General features: G+C 38.6%; 1 protein-coding gene across 1 annotated transcript; it reads right to left on the minus strand.

The window, feature by feature from the left end:
* Positions 1 to 978: 978 nt before the first annotated feature.
* On the minus strand, positions 979 to 12,189 carry CDX2 (caudal type homeobox 2). Its single transcript, XM_069969864.1, has 3 exons — positions 11,552 to 12,189; positions 4,793 to 4,941; positions 979 to 2,503 (listed from the first exon to the last, which is right to left on the minus strand). Exons 1-3 carry the CDS (start codon positions 11,976 to 11,978, stop codon positions 2,324 to 2,326), a joined length of 756 nt encoding a protein of 251 aa, XP_069825965.1. The 5' UTR covers positions 11,979 to 12,189; the 3' UTR covers positions 979 to 2,323.
* Between the last annotated feature and the right edge of the window lie 12,051 nt (positions 12,190 to 24,240).

Genomic DNA, 24,240 nt, shown 5'->3' on the forward strand with positions numbered 1-24,240 from the left:
AGAACCCAGATCTTGACCCATCAAAACCTTAGACACGTCAGTGATGATGGAGAGCAGAGGTACAGTCTACACCACCACTGCCTCTGTATACACCATAAGGCCATGTTCACACACAGTAAGAACATCAGCCTTTATTTGACACGCCCACTGTTTGCCGTGTCAAACAATAGCCAATGTCTCAGATGTTTGTCCGGCTGATACTACAGTATTGACCAGATGAACATCACTTTATTTAAATTGGAACGCAGGCACATTCGGCTGTGCCCGCACTCCAATTAGCCATAGAGCAGAATGTAAAGTATGGCCGGGAGGCATACTTTACATTGTGTGCACAGTCTATCTATATAATAGACCTGTCAATTTGTGTAGCGACAAAGAACCCCCGCTATAGTGTATATGGGGTGTATACACTACGGATGTTGTTCCATACACACTAGTCAAAAAAAGCGTCCATTGTGGCCATTTGCAACAACTTCAATGGAAACAAGTTGCAAACCTACACTCAAACTGAGAACAAATATGGTGCTGTTTATGGAAGAAAGCGGCCATGTTTTTCTAAGGGCCTTATTACACAGTACACAATTATTGTTATATATTTCGAATTTAAACGATAATCGTTCCGTGTCAATGCAGACAACAATCAAGTGATCATTGTTAATCGTTTGCTAATCACTCGCTGTAATTCCTAATTTGTTCACTAATAGTTCAGCGTAATTCCACACTGTTCGCTCTTTTGCTGGGATCAGATGGAGTAAACAATCGTAATAACAATCGTAACTAACAATTATTGTTCTGTGTAATATGGTGAATGATTTCAGGTTAAGGATAAACAATCTTGTTTGCGATCATTAATCATTAAAAATTGCTTAGTCTAATAGGACCCTAAGCCTGGACAACCCCTTTAAATCAGTCCAGCCAACATTGCATTAACAGAATAGCTGAAAACCAAAACATTTTATGCATGAAAAAAAATGCTGCTCGTCAGAAAAAATGCTTTATTACATCATCTTCCCTGAAATAGGTTCAAATAATTTAAAATACAAAAAGTTGTAAAATTATATTCACGATAACAATCAGCAGGGACATTGTACAAAACGAGGAATAAAATGTGTCATCAGGGACAGCTCTAGCAGGAGGGGCGGAAAGATCTTCCCTTCTCTGCAGCAGAAGAAATAACAATGTTACATCTGAGCAGTATAGGATTTACAGTGGGGTCATGTACTCAATGAATATGTACATGATAAAAAGGGAACGGACGGCTCATGGGGCTATACAGTGAGTTAGTCAGAAGAAAATCTCAAAAAAATGAGTAGGAAAACAACTGACAGCGCCCTGCCTTTCCATAGGTCGCTTGTGGTGTTGCCACCTTTTATAAATCCTATTATGGAATTGACAGAGCGAGGGCCACTGTACAGGATCCTCTTAGCTGTGTGCACAGAGGTTACAAAGAGTGTCTCTGGATGACCTGCCCCGTCAAGTCCTACACCTGCGTCCCTCCAGGTGTTGCACAACTACCATTTCCATCGCTGTCCAGGCATGATGGGAAATGTAGTTTTGCAACAGCTCAAGGGTCACAGATTCCCCATCCCTGTCATACACATAGAGATATGAACAGACATTGCGTAATGGAATCATTTCTGATCAGTGACAAGTCTAACGTAAAAGGGGTAAGACCAAACAATCGGATGCCTACAAATTAAGACAAGCCCTTTAAGTCAAATTTCCATTCACTATTGAGGTCCTTCTAGGATCTACCCGACATGGCAAAAAGGATTCCAGAAAATCTCAGTGTTGTAAACCCCTATAGTGCATGGAGTCCTGGGGTTAAGCACAACCATCCACAAGTGCCCTGAGCAATGTTGCCTGCAGGCCAGTAAACATTTTCCTTCTTTGAGTGAAACGTACAATACCTTTCACCACTTTAAGTAAACATACTATCCCTGAGAAGAGTCAAATGAAAGTCTTTTTTTTAATTATTATTTTTTTAGACAATATATTAAAATTAACCCTATCATTTCAAGTCAGTGTCCCAAACCTTCATAGTCTTAAAGAGTAATCATTCCTGAAAAATAAGTTTTTGCATAAGACGGTGGGTTCTCTGGACATGCACACAGTGCTCCTTTAGTCTCCCATAAGGGTGCCTCTGACATCCACACAATGCTCCTTCAGTCCTCCAAGAGGGTGCCCTGCAATCAGAGTCTATCCTCCACAGCGCCACCTACAGTCAGCTCGTAAACTCTTAATCTCCTTATTAATGGCTACCAGTCCAGAGAGGAGAGCGGCGGGCTTTGGCTTCAAAGTTAGACAGTAATAAGTGTCAATGTCACTGGGTGACGGCGTTTGTCAATGTGCCCACATTAGTGCCAGGCAGGGACATCATGTGACCCAAAGAGGGCGCAGGGCTGAGCTGGTCTTGATCATTCTGCCCATTCTGAGTTTGCTGAATCCTTTTCTTGTTGATTTTTCTTTCTTTGGCTCTTCTGTTCTGAAACCAGATCTTCACCTGCAGGTAACAATAATTTTAGATTCTGATCACATTCATCTACTACAAATCCCCATTTGCACATTTCATATGAACATGATACCTAAGTATAAAATTGCTCGCTGTTAAACATATAGGGGGAGAGTTATCAAACATGGTGTAAAGTGAAACTGGCTCAGTTGCCCCTAGCAACCAATCAGATTCCACCTTTCATTTTCCAAAGAGTTTGTGAGGAATGAAAGGTGGAATCTGATTGGTTGCTAGGGGAAACTGAGCCAGTTTCACTTTACACCATGTTTGATAAGTCTCCCTCATAGTCTCTGTACAAAGTGCCCAGTAGTTCATCCCCTTCATTGTCAGAGCTGTATACTTTTAGTGTGGTCTGTGCCTAATAAAAGTATAGGTATAGAACAGCTGATTGATAAAGAGCAATTTACATATAATTTTTTTTTTTTTTTTTTTTTTTTGGGGGGGGGGTCTTTCTATTTAGTTTTTAAGGCTAAGTCAATGGTTCCAGCAGGAAGTTTTATACTGAAGTGAAAGGCATAGCCACTACTCGGTATAGGGAGCCAAGTCTTCCGCTTCTGGCTCTGTACATTGTGTACATGGATTTGGATTATGCAAAGTGTTCAATTACATTTGTTGCCAAAAAGTCAATATCAATTACATGGGATTTACACTTAGCCATTCTGTGAACAATTTGACTTTTTTTGTTATTGCTTCCTTAATTTTCATACATGCTATGCATTGAGTTCACTATAAAACACAGTGGATATATATATATTAAGCAAAAAAAAAAAAAAAAATCTCACTGAATGTACAAAAACACTGAAGGTGTTGCACAGGTAGTAAAAGAAAAATTAAAACCTATTTAGGAAACACCCTAAACTAGAAAAATAGTGTACCTGCTTATTAACAGTCTAGTCGCTTCTTATTAAACAAACCAAACAAAAAAAAACCCGACATGGCGGGAGGCTGCAGTGCTGCGCCATATATCTTCTCAATACACAAGTCATCTATGCGACAATAATAAATTGCACGTAGGACAGGCCGGACCTGCCATACAGGCTCCTCCGGGGTAAAATTCTCAGACATGAAGTCCCATGTAATATTTTCTCTTTTTGGTGGCAGATATTACCATTGTAACAGAAACAAAGTACATAACTACTCTGCTAAATGTCATAATATATATATATATATATATATATATATATATATATATATATATATATATATGAAGAATACACCAAATAAGAACATTGGGGCACATTAGGGTATGCTCACACATCATAAATAGACTTTGCCTAAATCCTTATCAAATCTATTACTATTTCACATCCAGTTGATATGAATTGTGTTTTGTTCTTTGGGGGGGGGGGGGGGAAACAAAAACATTTAAGTGGATTTTTGGATTCTTATGGGTTGCATTGGTAAAAATACAGTTCTGTGGCATAAAACATCCAATTTATGCATAAAAAAAGAACAGACCTCACAACACACACACACACACACACACACACACACTGAGTTGCATTCAGTTCAATGGGAAATGTCTGTCAACTCACATGTAGTTTAGTTTTATGGCTGTAATTTTACCAGCTGTACAATTTAGTGCAGGGGCCTGTTTTGTTTTTTTGTGGCTATTGTTTGGTCTGCTGTTTTGTTGTTTGGTCTGTTTATGGCCAAGAAAAAAAAACTAATTTTGTGGTATCTTCTCCCAAAGGATTGTTAAATTGGATGGAAGCCTAATTGGTAAAAATAAATGACCCCAAAAAAGGAGCTAAAAGGGAAAAAAAAAAAAAAAAGTTTTTAGGGGCTCATACACTGTGAGCACATCCTATGTGTGTGGCAGATTCTGGATAAAAAATATTTTCATTGATCTCTATGTTATTTTAATTTCTGCCATGATATTGACAGCACAAATCTGCACATGATCTGCAAGGGCAAAACTGAAGCAGAAAACACAGAAAAATCTAAAAAAAATAAATAAATTCTGATTCAAACATTTCGTAGACATATCTATGTAATATGTAGCTCTATCCATATATACCTACACAGCTCTATCTATATATACGTGCACAGCTCTATCTATATATATACCTACACAGCTCTATCCATAGCTACCCCCTGTGGCCCCTGTCTCCCTGCTCTTTGCCAGTGTCCTGCTATGTGGCTGCAGTCAGACAGTCCCTGTGATTGATGCGGTTCTCATGCTCCCTCTCCCTGACTTTCTGCCCATTAATAACCCAGCTCCTGTCTGCCGCTTATCAGGCTATTACTGGCCCATTAATCCCGGCCATGGTCACATACCTGCCGCTCAGAGAGTCCCAGGCTGACAGCCAGCTCGGCCTTCCTCCGGATGGTGATGTACCTGCTGTAGTGAAACTCCTTCTCCAGCTCCAGCCGCTGGTGGTCGGTGTACACAACCCGGTACTTGTCCTTGGTCCTGGTCTTACCCCCTGCATGAGAGGACGCAGACATTATAGGAGGACCACTGGGTTATAGGAAATGCATGGAGAGACAGATAGATAGAGATAGATAGATAGATAGATAGATAGATAGATAGATAGATAGATAGATAGATAGATAGATAGATAGATAGATAGGAGATAGATAGATAGGAGATAGATAGATAGATAGATAGATAGATAGATAGATAGATAGATAGATAGGTAGATAGATAGATAGATAGATAGATAGATAGATAGATAGGAGATAGATAATAGATAGATAGATAGATAGATAGATAGATAGATAGATAGATAGGAGATAGATAGATAGATAGATAGATAGATAGATAGGAGATAGATAGATGATAGATAGATAGATAGATAGATAGATAGATAGATAGATAGATAGATAGATAGATAGATACATAGATAGATAGATAGATAGATAGATAGATAGATAGATCGATAGATAGATAGATAGGAGATAGATAGATAGGAAATAGATAGATAGATAGATAGATAGATAGATAGATAGATAGGAAATAGATAGATAAATAGATAGAAGGTAGATAGATAGATAGATAGATAGATAGATAGATAGATAGATAGGAGATAGATAGATAGATAGATAGATAGATAGATAGATAGATAGATAGGAGATAGATAGATAGATAGATAGATAGATAGAAGATAGATAGATAGATAGATAGATAGATACATAGATAGGAAATAGATAGATAGATAGATAGATAGATAGATAGAAGATAGATAGATAGATAGATAGATAGATAGATAGAAGGTAGATAGATAGATAGATAGATAGATAGATAGATAGATAGTAGATAGATAGATAGATAGATAGATAGATGATAGATAGATAGATAGATAGATAGATAGATAGATAGGAGATAGATAGGAGATAGATAGATAGATAGATAGATAGATAGATAGATAGATAGATAGATGATAGATAGATAGATAGATAGATAGATAGGAGATAGATAGATAGATAGATAGATAGATAGATAGATAGATAGATAGGAGATAGATAGGAGATAGATAGATAGATAGATAGATAGATAGATAGGAGATAGATAGATAGATAGATAGATAGATAGATAGATAGGAGATAGATAGATAGATACATAGATAGACAGATGATAGATAGATAGATAGATAGATAATAGATAGATAGGAAATAAATAGATAGATAGATAGATAGATAATAGATAGATAGGAAATAAATAGATAGATAGATAGATAGATAGGAGATATATAGATAGATAGATAGATAGATAGATAGATAGGAGATAGATAGATAGATAGATAGATAGATAGATAGATAGATAGATAGGAGGTAGATAATACTGCACGCATATACGTTATTATAATGTATGATATATATATATATATATATATATATATATATATATATATATATATATATATAAAATTTTAAAATCATCAAAGAATACTGATACTTCGTGAATTGGTTTATTTGAACACAATTCTAAGTTGGGAAGCCGTCAGTAAGGGAAGGATAGGGATGTGGCTGTGTAGTGATGTTAGTATTGTATCAGGTTTATTATACTAATAAACAGATACGATTTGTATGGAGGAGATTCACGTTTTAACATTAAAGGCTCTGTTCACACATAGTATTTCCGTCACTACTTTGGTCAGTAGGAATTGAATTGAAAACACAGAAGCTGTATAAATCTTTCCACTATAATTTTGCCCTGTCCGTTCCACTCCAAATTGTGGTTGAAAAAAAGACTGACCAAAAGACTGATGGAAATGTGTTAACATCTCCCCACCTTACTAAAAATAAATAGAAAAAAAAATTAAATAAAATGGTAAATGTTAGAAATTTACTAAAGAAGATAGCTATTGGTAATTTATGAAGAAATAAGTGGTATTCAAATATTCTAAATATAATAGTGATAAAATATAGACGTCATATATAAATAAATAGAAATATTATGATTGTTCGTTTTACATATACTATTGTGATAAAAAAAAATATTGACTAGAATAAAATATCACACTAGTAAGGAATAATAATAATAATAATAATAATAACAACAAGTCTTCTATAGCTCAGTGTTCTCCAACCTGTTTATTTCCAGCTGTTGCAACCTTTGGCTGCCAGGGAATGATGGGAGTTGTAGTTTTGCAGCAGCTGGAAGCTGGTCCCAGGTTGGGGAATAGGACTGTAATCTATTAATGACACAATGTAGAGAAAAACTCTTCTCTCTCCAGCTATAAATAACCCTCATCAATATGGAATTCTTCATGCAGCTCTCCTGTGGCACTTGCTCCTATGTGTTTAGGGCCCATCTATATAAATTGGTCCCATATTACAACTAATGGTGGTATAGGAGGGCTGCTGCCGTAAAGCGCACACTTAACACCCATTACACCTTCCATTCGCACCCTGCTGAGGTTAATAAATGGGATTTTTACTGATTCTCCTCTAGACTGTACATATATTTCAGTCACTTATATGTATATCCTATAGACAGATATACAGCTAGATTGTAATGTAATCTATCCAACCTATGGGGGTCTTCATCTGGCTGTGCGACATTTCAGAAATTTCGTTGTAATTTATATTTGTATCAATCCTAGAGCTTGTGATATGCTCCTGGGATTTTTATGGGAGACCTGTGAATATATTTGCTGGATCTAAATTATCTATAACTACACGACCTTGCTTGTTATTATAGCGCCGGCTTAGGTGAACAACAAGTCCCAGCCATGTTATCTGCCACCTTATTTTGCTGGGATTTTACCAGACATGATTTCTTCTTCACACTAGGCGTTATGATATGATCAACATTTTTGGCAGGCTTATTGCACTTGCTGGGATTTGTAGTTCTATATTTAATTATTTTTCTATATAATTAATTTGATTTAATTTAATAAATAAATATATCATTTATTTTCAGCTGTTTGAATTTTGTTGCAAAGGACTACAAGTCCCAGTGTGTTATGGCATCTTTGTGCTGTCACTGAAGAAATATTGGTTATGCTAATGTGTATTTTGCCAATAAAGCTTCTTTGAGTTTTCTATAAGGATTTAAAGGGCTTGGGTGCATGCTGACTTGTAGTTCAGCATAGATGTGATTCTGCAGGTAGACGTGTATTATGTATTGGCTGTATTTTTTGTGCCTATATGACTCCCAATTCTTGATTTCTTGGGTGACTTATTCAAATGTCGCACACAGGATGAAAGCTCAGGCGACATTTGTCCAGAATGGGTCATTCAAACAACAATAAGTATAAAGGGCTAGAAAGGGTTCTCTGTGATAAGATCTCCTTGTAGTGTATTGTCTGAGGTTGTGTCATCCATTCAGCAGCACTGCCCAGTCCCCTCTGATCTTGCTTGTATCTACACAGGGGGTCTTTGTAGTGCTTTGTCCAGCTCTACCTGATCGCAGATAGCCTGGTGGCTATTAAACACCTACTACTAGATGAGATGGACCTGATAGCAGCAAATCCTGATAAGAAGAGCAGCACATAGCTGTGTGACTGCTCCTACCAATATATATATATATATATATATATATATATATATATATATATATATATATATCATGGACCTATAAAGTTGTGCTTTAAGATATATATATATATATATATATATATATATATAATCTATTTTATATATTTTTTATTTTATTTTATTTATTTGGGGTGTATGGGAAGTGGTCACAGAGATCACCCAGTGCTACAAATCTCTATTTACTGCTACAGTGCGTGTCCTGTCCTTTCCGGTCACAAGAATGGACAATCCTTCAGCAAGGTGTACAGTATATCAAAGCTTTGCACACATGACAGATGGGGGAGTGCAGAATTGCCCCCTGTCCCTGCTTGTCTGCAGCCAGTCTGCAGCTCAAAGGGGGCATTTACATGACAAGGGACAGGGCGCCTGACTTTGTCGCCTCTATACTGGAGGACATCAGAAAAGAAAACTTTACACTGACCCCTCAACTTTCCCCTCAACCTCCCCCTCTTACTTCCACACCCTCAGCATCAAAGTTGTTGGGCCCTTGGGGGAATTACTGCACTAGGACCAAAGACTTTAATGCATTCTTATCCATATCATTTCCATAGACATGCATTCATATCTATATAATGTCCATAGAATGTATTTATATCTATATAGTGTCCATAGAATGTATTTTTATCTATATAGTGTCCATAGAATGCATTCTTATCCGTATAATTTCCATAGACATGCATTCATATTAATATAATTTCCATAGAACGTATTTATATGCATATAATGTCCATAGAATGTATTCATATCTATATAATCTCAATAGACATGCATTCATATCCATATAATATCCATAGATATGCATTCTTATCCATATAATGTCCATAGAATGTATTTATATCCATATAATATCCATAGACATGCATTCTTATCCATATAATGTCCATAGAATGTATTTATATCCATATAATATCCATAGACATGCATTCTTATCCATATAATGTCCATAGAATGTATTTATATCCATATAATATCCATAGACATGCATTCTTATCCATATAATGTCCATAGAATGTATTTATATCCATATAATATCCATAGACATGCATTCTTATCCATATAATGTCCATAGAATGTATTTATATCCATATAATATCCATAGACATGCATTCTTATCCATATAATGTCCATAGAATGTATTTATATCCATATAATATCCATAGACATGCATTCTTATCCATATAATATCCATAGAATGTATTTATATCCATAAAATGTCCATAGAATGTATTTATATCCATATAATATCCATAGACATGCATTCTTATCCATATAATGTCCATAGAATGTATTTATATCCATAAAATGTCCATAGAATGTATTTATATCCATATAATATCCATAGACTTATACCCAATCATACCCTATAATGAGTTCAGCACTAACCCCAGCCCTGTAATGTGCATAGATTATTTTGGGTTGCTATTCATAGATTATATACAGATTTGACTAATCCTTTCGTGCCTATTCATATCCATATACTGTTCATAGAATTTCATGTATTCATATCCATATAGGTCCCTAAACCTATACATTGAACTGACTTAATGCATTCATATATTCCTATAATTCGTCCATAGACTCAAATGCAATCATATCTGTATATTGATAATAGTTTTTAATGCAGTCATATAGATGTGCACATTCATATCTGTATCATTACTAACCCTAGCTCTCTAATGTCCATACTTTTTGGACCATCCATATATGTTAACACTGCTCCTAGTCTTATAACTTCCATAGAGTTAGCTAACCCTTTAGTGCCCAGACCTTATTATTCCATATCATGGCTACAGACTAAAATGATAAGTTCCCATAGATTGTTCTGTATTCCTATCTATATAGGTCCATGCAATGAATTGTACTAATATCTATACTCTGTAACTTATTAATGCCCCCATTCATTGATGATCTGATGTCCATATGATGTGTTCTGCCAGGTAACCATAGCAAGGTTTACTGTATTCCCCTTGTTAGATCCCTTTTGTTTTGCTCTTATCTTTACTATACATATCTGAATTTATTTAGAACACAATAAGACTATTTATGTCCCTGGTTGTAGCAGATAAGGTCACATATGCCCCATGTCATTGAATCCACATCACAAAGATGGACTTTACCCTTTCCATGTGAAGGGCACCACATTAACTGCCCATTTCCCAATATATAATTAATCAATTACCATTACTCCATCACAGGAGAGGAAATCCCTGGATCTAGGTCCTGCCCCCTGGATGGACAGGCCTAAGGTGTAATCTGCCATCTTGGCTCCCATATATCAGCATAATGGGACAGAACGGATTGTAAACTGCTGGGCCCAAGAGTCATGGCAGAGTAATGGCTTATAAAATACGTAAGTGACTTATAATGGAATTGGAAAGCAACAGCTCTCAAGAATCTCACTCACACCTAGGGAACACGCTGCAAGTTTGTCCGAATTTGCAACTTTTCCGCAGCTAATCCGCAACAAATCTGCAGTATGATGTTCACATATGGCGGATATACCGCAGATATATTGCATATTCTTCCAATTTAATTTAATAAGTAATTCAAAATCTGCAACAAAACTGCATCAAATGCACAACTAAATCCACGAGTAAATATAGTCACACAGAATTGCTAAAAACTTGTTGCAGATTTATTAAGGTTAATTAAGTAAACCTGCAAACATTTTAGCTGTGTGTGAACATACCCTTAATCCAAAGTCCCCATATAACATCTACTGTAAATAAATATATATATATATATATATATATATATATATATATATATATATTTACAAATATTAAAATATGTCCACCTGGGTTGTCACCCAGTTTTCCAGATGCTTTCATTGCACATTTACATATGGACCTCTGGATGTCACAAGAAGTAATAGGCAGGTTTTGCAGCAAGTCAGCTGACCTGAGACAAGTTATAGCTAAAAAAGGACTATTGCATTGGTGATATAGTGGGTAATGAACACACACACACATATATATATATATATATATATATATATATATATATATCTTCTTCTCACATCCATAGATCTGATACAGAAGGTCTTCTTACCAGAGTTGCCCTGAGTTGCTGGCTTCTTCATCCACTCATAGTGATGCCTCCTGTGCCCATCTGCAGCCCCTGGAGAGATCTGAGGCTGGTGCCCTGTTGGCAGGACCCCAACACATGGAGGCCCCTGCACCTGAGCAGAAGGGTAATCAGAAACAGGGCTATAGCCCAAACTGCCCCCTGGAGAGGGATTTAAAGGAGTATGTCCTGTGGAGTAGGCTGTGTGACCCCAGTCTTCCCTTGGGGCTCCATAAGGTGTGATCCATGCGGAGGATCCAGAAGAAGGAGCTGCGCTTTCTAGGCTCAGCCCATGGTAGCCCCCGTAGTCAGGATACTGGGGGGCAGTGGGGTAGTTCTGCAGCCCGGGGTGGCCACGCATAGATCCGGGGTACATGCCAACGTCCTTATCCAGGAGGTAACTCACGTACATGGTGGCAGGTGTGTGCCAGCTAGCTGCATACTGTACTCATGCCCTCCTCCTCCTCCTCCTGCTGCTGCTGCACTGTGCTTCCTGGAGTTCCCTCAGCCCGGGATATGTGACTCCATTGGCCACCACTTACATGACTGACCGTGTGTACAGGGCTGTATTAGTAATGGCAGAGCCTCTGGCAGGTGACGTCAGTGTGCAGAGAGCCCCCCCTCCCTGACATCATTTGCATGTGAAGTGAGATAAGGAGAGGAGGGCAGCGACCTGATCACAGAGAAGACTCCACTCTTTATTGTTTAAGAGCTTCCTCCTTCCAATACAAACCTGCTGCACTTTACCCTCCAATCCCAGGTTCAAAGGGCTCAAGTCAATAGAGCCAAAACCGGGGGGCAAACATACTGCAGCCAGGACAGGGGGGCAGAGAGCCCCAGGAGGTGAGATGCTGCCAGCCTGCCTCATCTATCTATATACTGTATATAGCATGCACTAGGTATATAGATCACCTAGCAGCAAAGGTGCAGTCACACCACATCTATACAGGTGTGATAACAGCTCTGCTATTACACCACAAGCGGCTATACCAGGCAGGTGTGTTCTCTGCTCCATGCCACTAATCTCTGTAGTATACAGATGTAATCAATAAAATATCGATGGATTGTAATCTATCTCTCATCTATCTATCTATCTATCTATCTATCTATCTATCTCCTATCTATCTATCTATCTATCTATCTATCTATCTATCATCTATCTATCTCCTATCTATCTATCTATCTATCTATCTATCTATCTATCTATCTATCTTCTATCTATCTATCTATCTATCTATCTATCTATCTATCTATCTATTATCTATCTCCTATCTATCTATCTATCTATCTACCTATCTATCTATCTATCTATCTATCTCCTATCTATCTATCTCCTATCTATCTATCTCCTATCTATCTATCTATCTATCTATCTATCTCCTATCTATCTATCTATCTATCTATCTATCTATCTCCTATCTATCTATCTATCTATCTATCTATCTATCTATCTCCTATCTATCTATCTATCTATCTATCTATCTATCTCCTATCTATCTATCTATCTATCTATCTATCTATCTATCTCCTATCTATCTATCTATCTATCTATCTATCTATCTATCTATCTATCTCCTATCTATCTATCTATCTATCTATCTATCTATCTATCTATCTATCTATCTATCCAGCTATGTGATATTTGCTATAAACCAGCGTTATCTACCTGGGTATTTGCGCTTATTCTTTCCTTACCCAATACATAAAAGCTGCTATTCAGATAATGCAGAAAAACTTTTTTTTTTGGAACGTTCGTTTTTATGTTTGAAATATATATTTCATAATATGTAATTTGTTATCAATGCAACATTCGACTCTGTGTTTAGAATCAAATCGTAAATGTTCTGGTGAGCGTTTAGATGTGTATAGTGATGTAATATAATATATATATATTGATAGATAGATAGATAGATAGATAGATAGATAGATAGATAGATAGATAATAGATAGATAGATAGATAGATAGATAGATAGATAGATAGGAGATAGATAATAGATAGATAATAGAAGATAGATAGATAGATAGATAGATAATAGAAGATAGATAGATAGATAGATAGATAGATAGATACATAGATAGATAGATAGATAGATAGATAGATAGATGATAGATAGAAGATAGATAGGAGATAGATTGATTGATTTATTATGAATATTACAAAGAAAGATAAATAGATAGGAATAGATGATATATAGATAGATAATGGATATTACATAAATAGATAATGGATATTACATAGATAGATTGAATTATAATAGGTAGAATAATAAAATACGTTTGCATAAATAAACAGACAAAAATATTAGGGGAGGAAATAGGTGAGAGGTATATAAATAAAAGGAAACGAATCGATTATCGAGAAATAGGTTAAGTGAAATACGAGATAGGGGATAGGGGGTCGTGTATGTTCGGCTTGTTCTTCTGTTGTCATTGTCTTGTTTTTAGTATGTCATTATCAATTTTTAGAGAGTTAAATGATAGATGATAGATAGATAGATAATAGATAGATAGATAGATAGATAGATAGGAGATAGATAGGAGATAGGAGATAGATAGGAGATAGATAATAGATAGATAGATAGATAGATAGATAGGAGATAGATAGGAGATAGGAGATAGATAGGAGATAGATAGATAGATAGATAGATAGATAGGAGATAGATAGATAGATAGATAGATAGATAGATAGATAGGAGATAGATAATAGATAGATAGATAGATAGATAGATAGGAGATAGATAGATAGATAGATAGATAGATAGATAGATAGATAATAGATAGATAGATACATAGAGATAGGAGATATATAGATATAGAGATAGGAGATAGAGATAGAGAGAGAGATAGGAGATAGAAAGATAGATGTTTTATAGATAGATAGATAGATACATAGAGATAGGAGATAGAGATAGAGAGAGAGATAGGAGATAGAAAGATAGATGTTAAATAGATAGATGATTAAAAAAGATTAGGTATATGGGTATACAGATAGATGTTTATAGAAAGAAGAATAGATAGGATATACTAAGTAAAAGTTTTATAGATATGTAATAGATAGATAAAGATAGATAGATAGACAGATAGTTAGATCAGGCGATGGATACAAAACAGGAGCCTAATGGGGGATCCACACATTTCCCTGTTGTGATTGGTTAGCATGCCATCATTGCCTATTATTAGAGACTGTTATATAATAGCCAGAGACAGAAAACAAACAAAGAAACAAAGAAACAAACAAACAAACAAACATAGAAACAGCCAGGTAAACAAATATAAAAGACAGACATACAGACAGACAGACAGATAGATAGATAGATAGATAGATAGATAGATAGATAGATAGATAGATAGATAGATAGGAGATAGATAGATAGGAGATAGGAGAGAGAGAGATAGATAGATAAATAAATAGATAGATTGATAGATAGACATGAGATAGATGGAAACATGGGCAGATAGATACGTTTGGATACATATAATACATAGCACTAATTAGATTATAGAGATAAATATTTAGAGAAATGAGAATTGATCATCAGGTATATAGATGAGCCATGTACTGTGGTGTATAGCAGAGTCTCCGGGCTCAGTGGTGGCAGCAGGCGGCAGTCACACATAGTATCAGCCTGGGTTATATATACAATACTTCTCCATTATATTAGCACTTGTATATATGGCGTCTTTCTCTTCTTGGTACATTATATATCTTGCATCTTTTGCTAACAATGTATTGTTTTTCCCTTGTGCTAATTTCCCATTGAGGTAATAGTTTTCCCTTTATTGTTACCTCTCCTGATGCCATTGTCCCCCAGCACAGACAGCTGTCCCAGATGCTGCCACATATCAGGGGATTGTATAGGAAGCTTCATCACCCTGCAGCCTCTCTGACAGGTATAGTCTGCAGCATGGACAGACATGGGAAGTCATACATAATGCTGACACATAACATCTCGTCTCCCTGTCAGGGTTATCGCTAGTTAGAGTCACCATGTAGATAAGGATACACCTCACTTCATAGGAAAACTCTATCTATAATAACACTCATCATCGTCTCATCCGGATAGCAATGTAACAATCCTATATCCACTGTATTAGGAGAAGAAAATAATAATGTAATATAACAGCAGGAATCAATCACAAGAGAAGAGCCCGGATCAGTGATCACCTGCTCCTTTTGAAATTTTGTTTATCTAACATACCTACATCTATCTATCTATCTATCTATCTATCTATCTATCTATCTATCTATCTATCTTCTATCTATCTATCTATCTATCTATCTATCTATCTATCTATCTATCTATCTATCTCCTATCTATCTCCTATCTATCTATCTATCTATCTATCTATCTATCTATCTATCTATCATCTATCTATCTCCTATCTATCTATCTATCTATCTATCTATCTATCTATCTATCTATCTATCTATCTATCATCTATCTAATTATCTATCTATTTTATATCTATCATCTATTTATCTATTATCTATCTATCTATCTATCTATCTATCTATCTATCTATCTATCTATTTTATATCTATCTATCTATCTATCTATCTATCTATCTATCTATCTATCTATCCATCTCCTTCCTATCTATCTATCTATCTATCTATCTATCTATCCATCTCCTATCTATCTATCTGTCTGTCTGTCTGTCTGTCTGTCTGTCTGTCTATCTATCTATCTATCTATCTATCTATCTATCTATCTATCTATCTATCTATCTATCTCCTATCTATTACCTATCTTATCTGCCAGGTGTAATTCCCACCTATGGCTCCTTCCTCTATTCCCTTATCTGAAATGACAAAAGTCAAATATTAATAGAATTTAAAAAACTTGCATTCCGCCCGAATTCTGCTCAAATTCTGCCAGAGCTGGCGAGGAATTTCAAGCCAGAAACTTTCCTGCTTTGGCTGCAGACTGACTTGCAGTGTCCTATTGGGGTCCCTGTGCGGCCTTTGGTCTGTGTCATAGTCAGTGTATCCTATTTGCCTTTGATATTTATAACGTTTTTAGGGTAGCTTTACACGTACCGGATCCGCAGCGGATTTCACGCTGCGGGTTTGCAGCCAAATCCCCTGTGGATACATCCAATGTGAAGGTCTATGGGTTACATATCCGCAGTGGATTTTTCATTTCGCTGCGGATATGTAACCCGGCCCCTTTAACCCCCGCCGCCCCAGCCCGGAACATACATCATCTGCTCCAGGCTCCTGCTTGCTTCGGGCCCTCCCAGCATCTCCCAGCGGTCAGCCAATCAGTGTGCTGCCCTGCCGCAGTGCACTAATTAGCTGACCGCCGGGAGATGTGGGGGGCTCCGAAGCCTGGAGCAGGTGATGTATGCTCCAGGGCTGCCCCCGGCCTGGAGCATACATTACCTGCTCGGCGCCGCGGCTGTTTGAAGCTCCTGGCTCCCGTCGCTCCTCAACAGCCAATCACTGGCTGGGGCAGATAGTACCAAAAAGCTTTGTACAGCTGTTGCCAATGCAGTTAGCTCACAGAGCATTGTCTACATCACAGGTGTCAAACCCAGGCCCTCCAGCTGTTGCAAAACTACAATTCCCATCATGCCTGGACAGCCAAAGCTTTAGCTTTGGCTGTCCAGGCATGATGGGAATTGTAGTTTTGCAACAGCTGGAGGGCCTGAGTTTGACATACCTGGTACATTGTATACAAGTGTCTTTAAGCCTCAGCTAAGTGCAGAACAAACTGAATAAGTTTTATTATGCAGTGTGTGAACATGGCTTAAGTATAGTATATTTTTCATTTCTTTTATATCACCCATGATCATGGCTAAAAAAAATTGCAGTGTTCTTTAAAAACAATCCAATGTGTGCGTCAAACCAGCCGAATTATGAAGAAAATGTAAGACATCACATCTCTCTTTTCCGCCCCCAAACAATACATTCCATTGAAGTGAACAGTATTTAAAAAAAAAAAAAAAAAAAAAATATTTTAAGCATTTTGCACATTTCAAATGAAAAGGAAATCGATCTGCATTTTTCAAGTGTGTGAACATATCATTACAGGAACGTAATTGCTGACTCAAAACCAGAATTTTAATATGAATGTCAATTCTATATAATAACAATAAAAAATGACGTTGATGACCTTATTAAGTGATAGACACCTTGTCGCTATATACTCACTAGTTGATGCTTTTATTGGGGGTCATCAGCAGATAACTGTGTTATAGTATCTTGTTAACTGAGTGAAAATCTGTAATGTTCAATACACAGTAAATGAGCAGGAAAAAACAGAAAAACAAAGAACAAAAAAAAAATTATGTAAAAAATATAGGAAGAATTACAGATTCAACAGGCATAAATCAGACATTATAAATAATTTATAGTTTATTGAACGTTGAGGTGTTTAATTGTGGAAGACGTTGAGAAAGCTGATAGAAGAGATGTACCCTGAGGTGTTATGTACATTTATAAGAAGCCGCTCAGTTATACTTTGCATCCTTTTACTTTGTAAATGTGTTCTGGAAGTTTGCATATTTACCCTGTGGAGAATTAGGCATCAAATATTTAGGAAAACAAGCGTGAACATTGCAAAGTGATGCAAAGCTAGAGTCATAACTTTTTGGCTTTTTTGCATAAAACATGCAAAATATTCAAATAGTGGCATGATAGAAAGAACTTCCCCATTGGGAAAAGAGGAAAATGGACTTAGGTTATTCAGGATCTGCCTAGAATTGGTTTTCCTGTAATTTTTAATTCAGTGTGTTTTTGTATTTTGCATCTTTAAAATATGAATAAAATTTTTTTTTTTTTATATATATAAATAAATAAAAAATTTTGCTTAGAAAATTAGATTGGGAATAACTCTGGAGATAGTTTGTGTTATAGAATTTGGTGCTATGCAAAAATGGAGGACAATACAACAAATGACACATGAACCCTACAAATGGACCCTATTAGGGTGCACTGACATAATTTCCAGGATCCAGAGCCATTTATGATGGAAACACCCAATGACCTAATGCACTGAACCTGGCAACCCCTCTGGAGCACTACAGGCTAAATTACACCATGGTGCCATGGTGTCAACTATCAGCTTTTTTTTTTTTAAGGCTGGGTTTACATATGTTGGCATCAGTTGCGTTTTTTGCCTAAAAACTGACCACAACTGATGTCACAACTGATGCCAAAAATGCATCAGTTGTCATCAGTTTTTCTATCCGTCTTTTCATTAAAAACCATCAGTTGCCATCAGTTTCCATCAGTTGTCATCAGTTGTCACAAGTTGCGCTCATCAGTTGACATTTTTTTCCCCAGTATGTTTTCCTGTCATTTTCAATGGGATTTGCGGGGGAGCGCACGGGGGCTATATACTAATTGGGGGAGCTCACAGGGGGGCTATATACTACAAGGGGAGAGCGCACATTTTGAACGATCCCATTGAAAACAATGGGATCAGTTCAAAGATGCGTTTCCCTCCGGCGCTTTTCTCCTGCGCCGGAGGGAAACGCCGCCGCACCGCCGGACATATGTAAACCCGGCCTAATCTGGAAAACCATAGCATCCTGTTGCATTGAGAATTAGTTCTTGATAACACACATCTATGAGCATGGATAAATATAGTAACTGTCCATAAGATATAGTCAGTGAACCTTCTCCTTTAGGCGAGTATACCACAATACCCTAACTGTGCGTTCACACGTACAGGATCTGCAGCTGATTTGATGGCGCAGATTTGAAGTTGCAGATTCAAAGCAAATCAAATCTGGGCCATCAAATCTGCTACAGATCTGCTGCGGATCCTGTATGTGTGAACGCACCCTAAAGCAATGTGGGTCACTCTTCTTTATTAATAATCTTCACTTCAGCAAAACAAACAGCAGGTTAGAATGTAATTAGCTTTAGGGTCAAGCAGGTCGGGTGTTGTTACAGGGCACCAGGGTACGTAAATATACTTTTTTTTTCTTTTTTTACCCTATTTACTTAGAATAAAAATAGTTTTATATTCCAGCTTTTTAGCAGAACCAGTTTCATATTAGCTACCACTGCTGTGTATACTTTTTTTTTAATTACTCTTATACTTTCACATCATAATGTACATTATAGCAGCACTATGACATTATGCCATTTTTGTTGGACTGTTTTCCCTGTGCTATTATGTCATGATGTGTATGATTGCTGTGCTGTGATATCAATGTATGGATTATAACTGTATTGTGACATCACTCTATGAGGTAAATCTGTACTGTGACAACACTCTATGAGGTATACCTGTACTGTGACATCACTTTATGAGGTAAATCTGTACTGTGACATCACTCTGTAAGGTATACCTGTACTGTGACATAACTTTATGAGGCATACCTGTACTGTGACATCACTCTGTAAGGTATACCTGTACTGTGACATCACTTTATGAGGCATACCTGTACTGTTAAATCACTTTATGAGCCAAACCTGTACTGTGACATCACTCTGTAAGGCAGGGCCACCATCAGGATTTTCGGGGCCCCATACAGCCAAATTGTCTGCCCCCCCCCCCCCCCCCCCCACTAACGAAAACTATGGAACGTATCTTTGACTCAGGGCTGGCCTTTGGGGGGTGCGACCTGTGTGGTTGGCACAGGGCACATCACTCCCGGCTAGCTGGGGTGGGGATGTACTGGCAAACAAACAGCACACTTAACATACAAATTGAAATTAGATGTGCTGTCTGCCGCTGCTTTGCAACTAGAACCCCCAGCATGCCTGGTCAGCCGCTGCTGATATATATATATATATATATATATATATATATATGGATGTAGTATACACATATATATATGCTGGATATAGTATACACATACCATACAGCCTGGATATAATATACAGATACCATACAGCATCACCCCTCCAGACTCCATGTCCACAGAAATCAACACACACACACACATCCTCTTTAATATGACCCACGGATAGAACGCCGCCATCACGGTGAAGCCGATGCCGTGGTATGTTTTTAGAACTGCGGCCCGGTTCCCGTGTACGGCGCCGTTCTATCCACAGGTACCGTGCTAGGTCTGAAGCACAGGAGGCGGGCCGGCTTGCCCCAGTGGGCGGAATCCCCCGCCTCCCTATGACCTGGCTCCATTGATTATAATGGAGCCCCGTCATAGAGGGGAGGGAATTCCCTCCCACTGGGGCAAGCCGGCCCGCCTCCTGTGCTTCAGACGCATTGTTGCATTGGTCAAGCACAGCAGAGCCGAGTTGTCGGTTACATTGGTCAAGCAGAGCCGAGTTGTCGGTTACATTGGTCAGGCACAGCAGAGTTGTCAGTTACATTGGTCAGGCACAGCAGAGCCGAGTTGTCGTTTACATTGGTCAGGCACAGCAGAGTTGTCAGTTACATTGGTCAGGCACAGCAGAGCCGAGTTGTCGGTTACATTGGTCAGGCACAGCAGAGTTGTCAGTTACATTGGTCAGGCACAGCAGAGCCGAGTTGTCGTTTACATTGGTCAGGCACAGCAGAGTTGTCAGTTACATTGGTCAGGCACAGCAGAGCCGAGTTGTCGTTTACATTGGTAAGGCACAGCAGAGTTGTCAGTTACATTGGTCAGGCACAGCAGAGTTGTCGGTTACATTGGTCAGGCACAGCAGAGTTGTCGGTTACATTGGTCAGGCACAGCAGAGTTGTCGGTTACATTGGTCAGGCACAGCAGAGTTGTCGGTTACATTGGTCAGGCACAGCAGAGTTGTCGGTTACATTGGTCAGGCACAGCAGAGCAGAGTTGTCATTACATTGGTCAGGCACAGCAGAGTTGTCGGTTACATTGGTCAGGCACAGCAGAGCCGAGTTGTCGGTTACATTGGTCAGGCTCAGCAGAGCCGAGTTGTCGGTTACATTGGTCAGGCACGGCAGAGCCGAGTTGTCGGTTACATTGGTCAGGCAGAGCCGAGTTGTCGGTTACATTGGTCAGGCTCAGCAGAGCCGAGTTGTCGGTTACATTGGTCAGGCTCAGCAGAGCCGAGTTGTCGGTTACATTGGTCAGGCTCGGCAGAGCCGAGTTGTCGGTTACATTGGTCAGGCACAGCAGAGCCGAGTTGTCAGTACGGTAGGGACTGGTTCAGCAGTAGCAGATTTATATACTATACCAGGATGGGGGCGCACACACACTCTCTCTCTCTCTCTCTCACTTACTCACTTACTCACTTACTCACTCACTCACTCTCTCACACACACTTACTCTATGCAGGGAAGCTCCAGGACCCATTCAGTCTTCAGTGCTCCTCACACAGCGGCTCCTCCCCTCCCCCTTGTGTTCCGACCTTGCAGCAGAGACGACGGCAGCCAGAGAAGTTTGTGAGATGGAAGGAGAGAGGAGAGAGGGAGGCAGGAGAGAGGAGAGAGGAGAGGGGGCCCGCTACATCTACCTGTTATCTGGGAGAGCACACAGGCCGGAAGTCACCAGCTCCACACGAGCCTGGGAGCTGCTGAGGAGGGGGCCGGTCCATTGTGGAGGGTGGGGGGGGGGGGGATTCTGCAGTCCGGTCCACAGACAGTGCAGGGGGGAGGAGGGCCTAATGATTTTAGTTAAGTAGAAGGGGCCCCTTACATCTGCGGGAGCTCTCCCCTCTCCCTGCACTGTCTATATACCAGGCTTCTCACAAAGTGTAGTGTGTGGGAGACCCGGGCCCCCCCATAGGCCGGGCCCCATACACCTGTACTGCCAGTAATGCCCTGTTGGCGGCCCTGCTGTAAGGTATACCTGTACTGTGACATCACTCTGTAAGGTATACCTGTACTGTGACATCACTCTATGAGGTATACCTGTATTGTGACATCACTTTATGAGGTATACCTGTACTGTGACATCAGAGCCGGTCTTAGGGTAGATGGCGCCTGTGCGAAACCATATTCTGGCGCCCCCCCCCCCAACACACAATATATATATATATATATATATATATATATATATATATATATATATATGTAGATAAACCAGCAGCACTCTGTTCTCTGTAGTTCAAACACAAAAAGTGACTTTATTCCATATAGGTGCGATGTTTCAACCTCCTCTCGCGGCCTTTTTCAAGCATATAACATGTGACTAGTGGTACAAATTTATAATCTCATTCACAGGTGCTCACAAAATTAGGGGGTGTGTTCACTCTACACACGTGTCAAATGCACATCTAGTACAAGTAAATAAATGTAGATCTGCTTCACAATATAGTGTTACTAGTGCTACAACCATTATTTGTGTATAAGTCCATTTATATGGTGAAAAATTAATCAAAGTAAAAATAAAAGTAAAAAAATCCGCCTTGAAAAATTATCAGCGGGCCGGCGAGTTGCATTAAATAATACAAGTCCAAGTTCATAATAGTTCATGTTAGTGGATGTCAGGATCCATAGTGCCCTGATCGGTAATACACCCATCGAGGATCTGTAAGTTGTTATTCACATTGTAGGCCTTGCGGCATATAGATACCATGGTTAGGTCGTATCCAAGGGAGTGCTGTAGCTATCTAGTGGGAGGGCCACTTAATGGAGTAGCTGTGTCTCGGGTCCGCTCGTCTTCCCCACCTTTAGATCACGGCACAGACTTCTCGGTGTGAATAAGTCCCAAATCCGGGTCCCACTCCGAGCAGGAGCTAAACCGCACCGATCAGGTATGTGATCACAGTTGTACCGCTCCTCTCGTCCTGGCGATGAGTCCATTCCGGTACTCTCGTGCCTTCCGGTTAGACATGCCTAGAGACTCTCCTTGTGGTATCCTCCTCGGACATATAGGTAACTGAATAGATAAAAAAACTCCCATAACGACCCTCTAGTTATTTCTCGGGTGATCGACCGATCATGACATGGATCCCGGCGTCTTCTTGCACAAGATCTATAAACACAAGCAGAACGTTAGATACTAGTCTCATATGGTACATTTTGATGCAAACAAAGAACATATTGGCATTTCAACAGCAAGTCATCTCCTATACATACAAACAAACAAACAAACAACATCCTATACATACATACAACATTCAAACTCAAGGAACTATCTATTAAAAAAATTAGTGATTTTCAACCAAGCAATACTTTTTACCCCATTGAAACCTTTAGTGCACTTGTCAAACAGGACATTGCCGAGTTACAAAAGAAGCATGGTGAGCATGATGTGGTACACCCTAATATGACCACGGATAATATGCAGGCGCTTCATGACCTTGTCCATAACCACGATCTGGTTATTAAACCAGCAGATAAGGGTGGTGCGATCGTGGTTATGGACAGGGCCAGTTACCTACAGGAGGCTTATGGTCAATTAAGTGACAAGGAGGTGTATAGACAATTACAAAATGATCCAAAATTTGCTATTGCTAGAAAACTAACAGCTTTGGTTAAAGAAGCACATGACAGCAACATAATAGATGATGACTTGAAGGATTTTCTAATAGTGGATCACCCGATTACACCTATACTGTACTTCATTCCCAAGATTCACAAGAATCTTAAAAAGCCCCCGGGGAGACCGATAGTATCGGGAAGAGATTCAGTGTTAAACCATGTATCCATATTTTTGGATAAAGTCTTTCAACCACTAGCTACAGGGGCCAGATCCTTCTTAAGGGATTCAACACATTTCCTGAACATCATCAAATCATTGTCTATTCCACCAGGCACTCTACTTGTCGCTTTAGACATTTGTAGCTTATACACATCTA

The sequence above is a fragment of the Dendropsophus ebraccatus genome, chromosome 5 (genome assembly GCF_027789765.1).
Source record: "Dendropsophus ebraccatus isolate aDenEbr1 chromosome 5, aDenEbr1.pat, whole genome shotgun sequence".
Taxonomy (NCBI): Eukaryota; Metazoa; Chordata; class Amphibia; order Anura; family Hylidae; genus Dendropsophus; species Dendropsophus ebraccatus.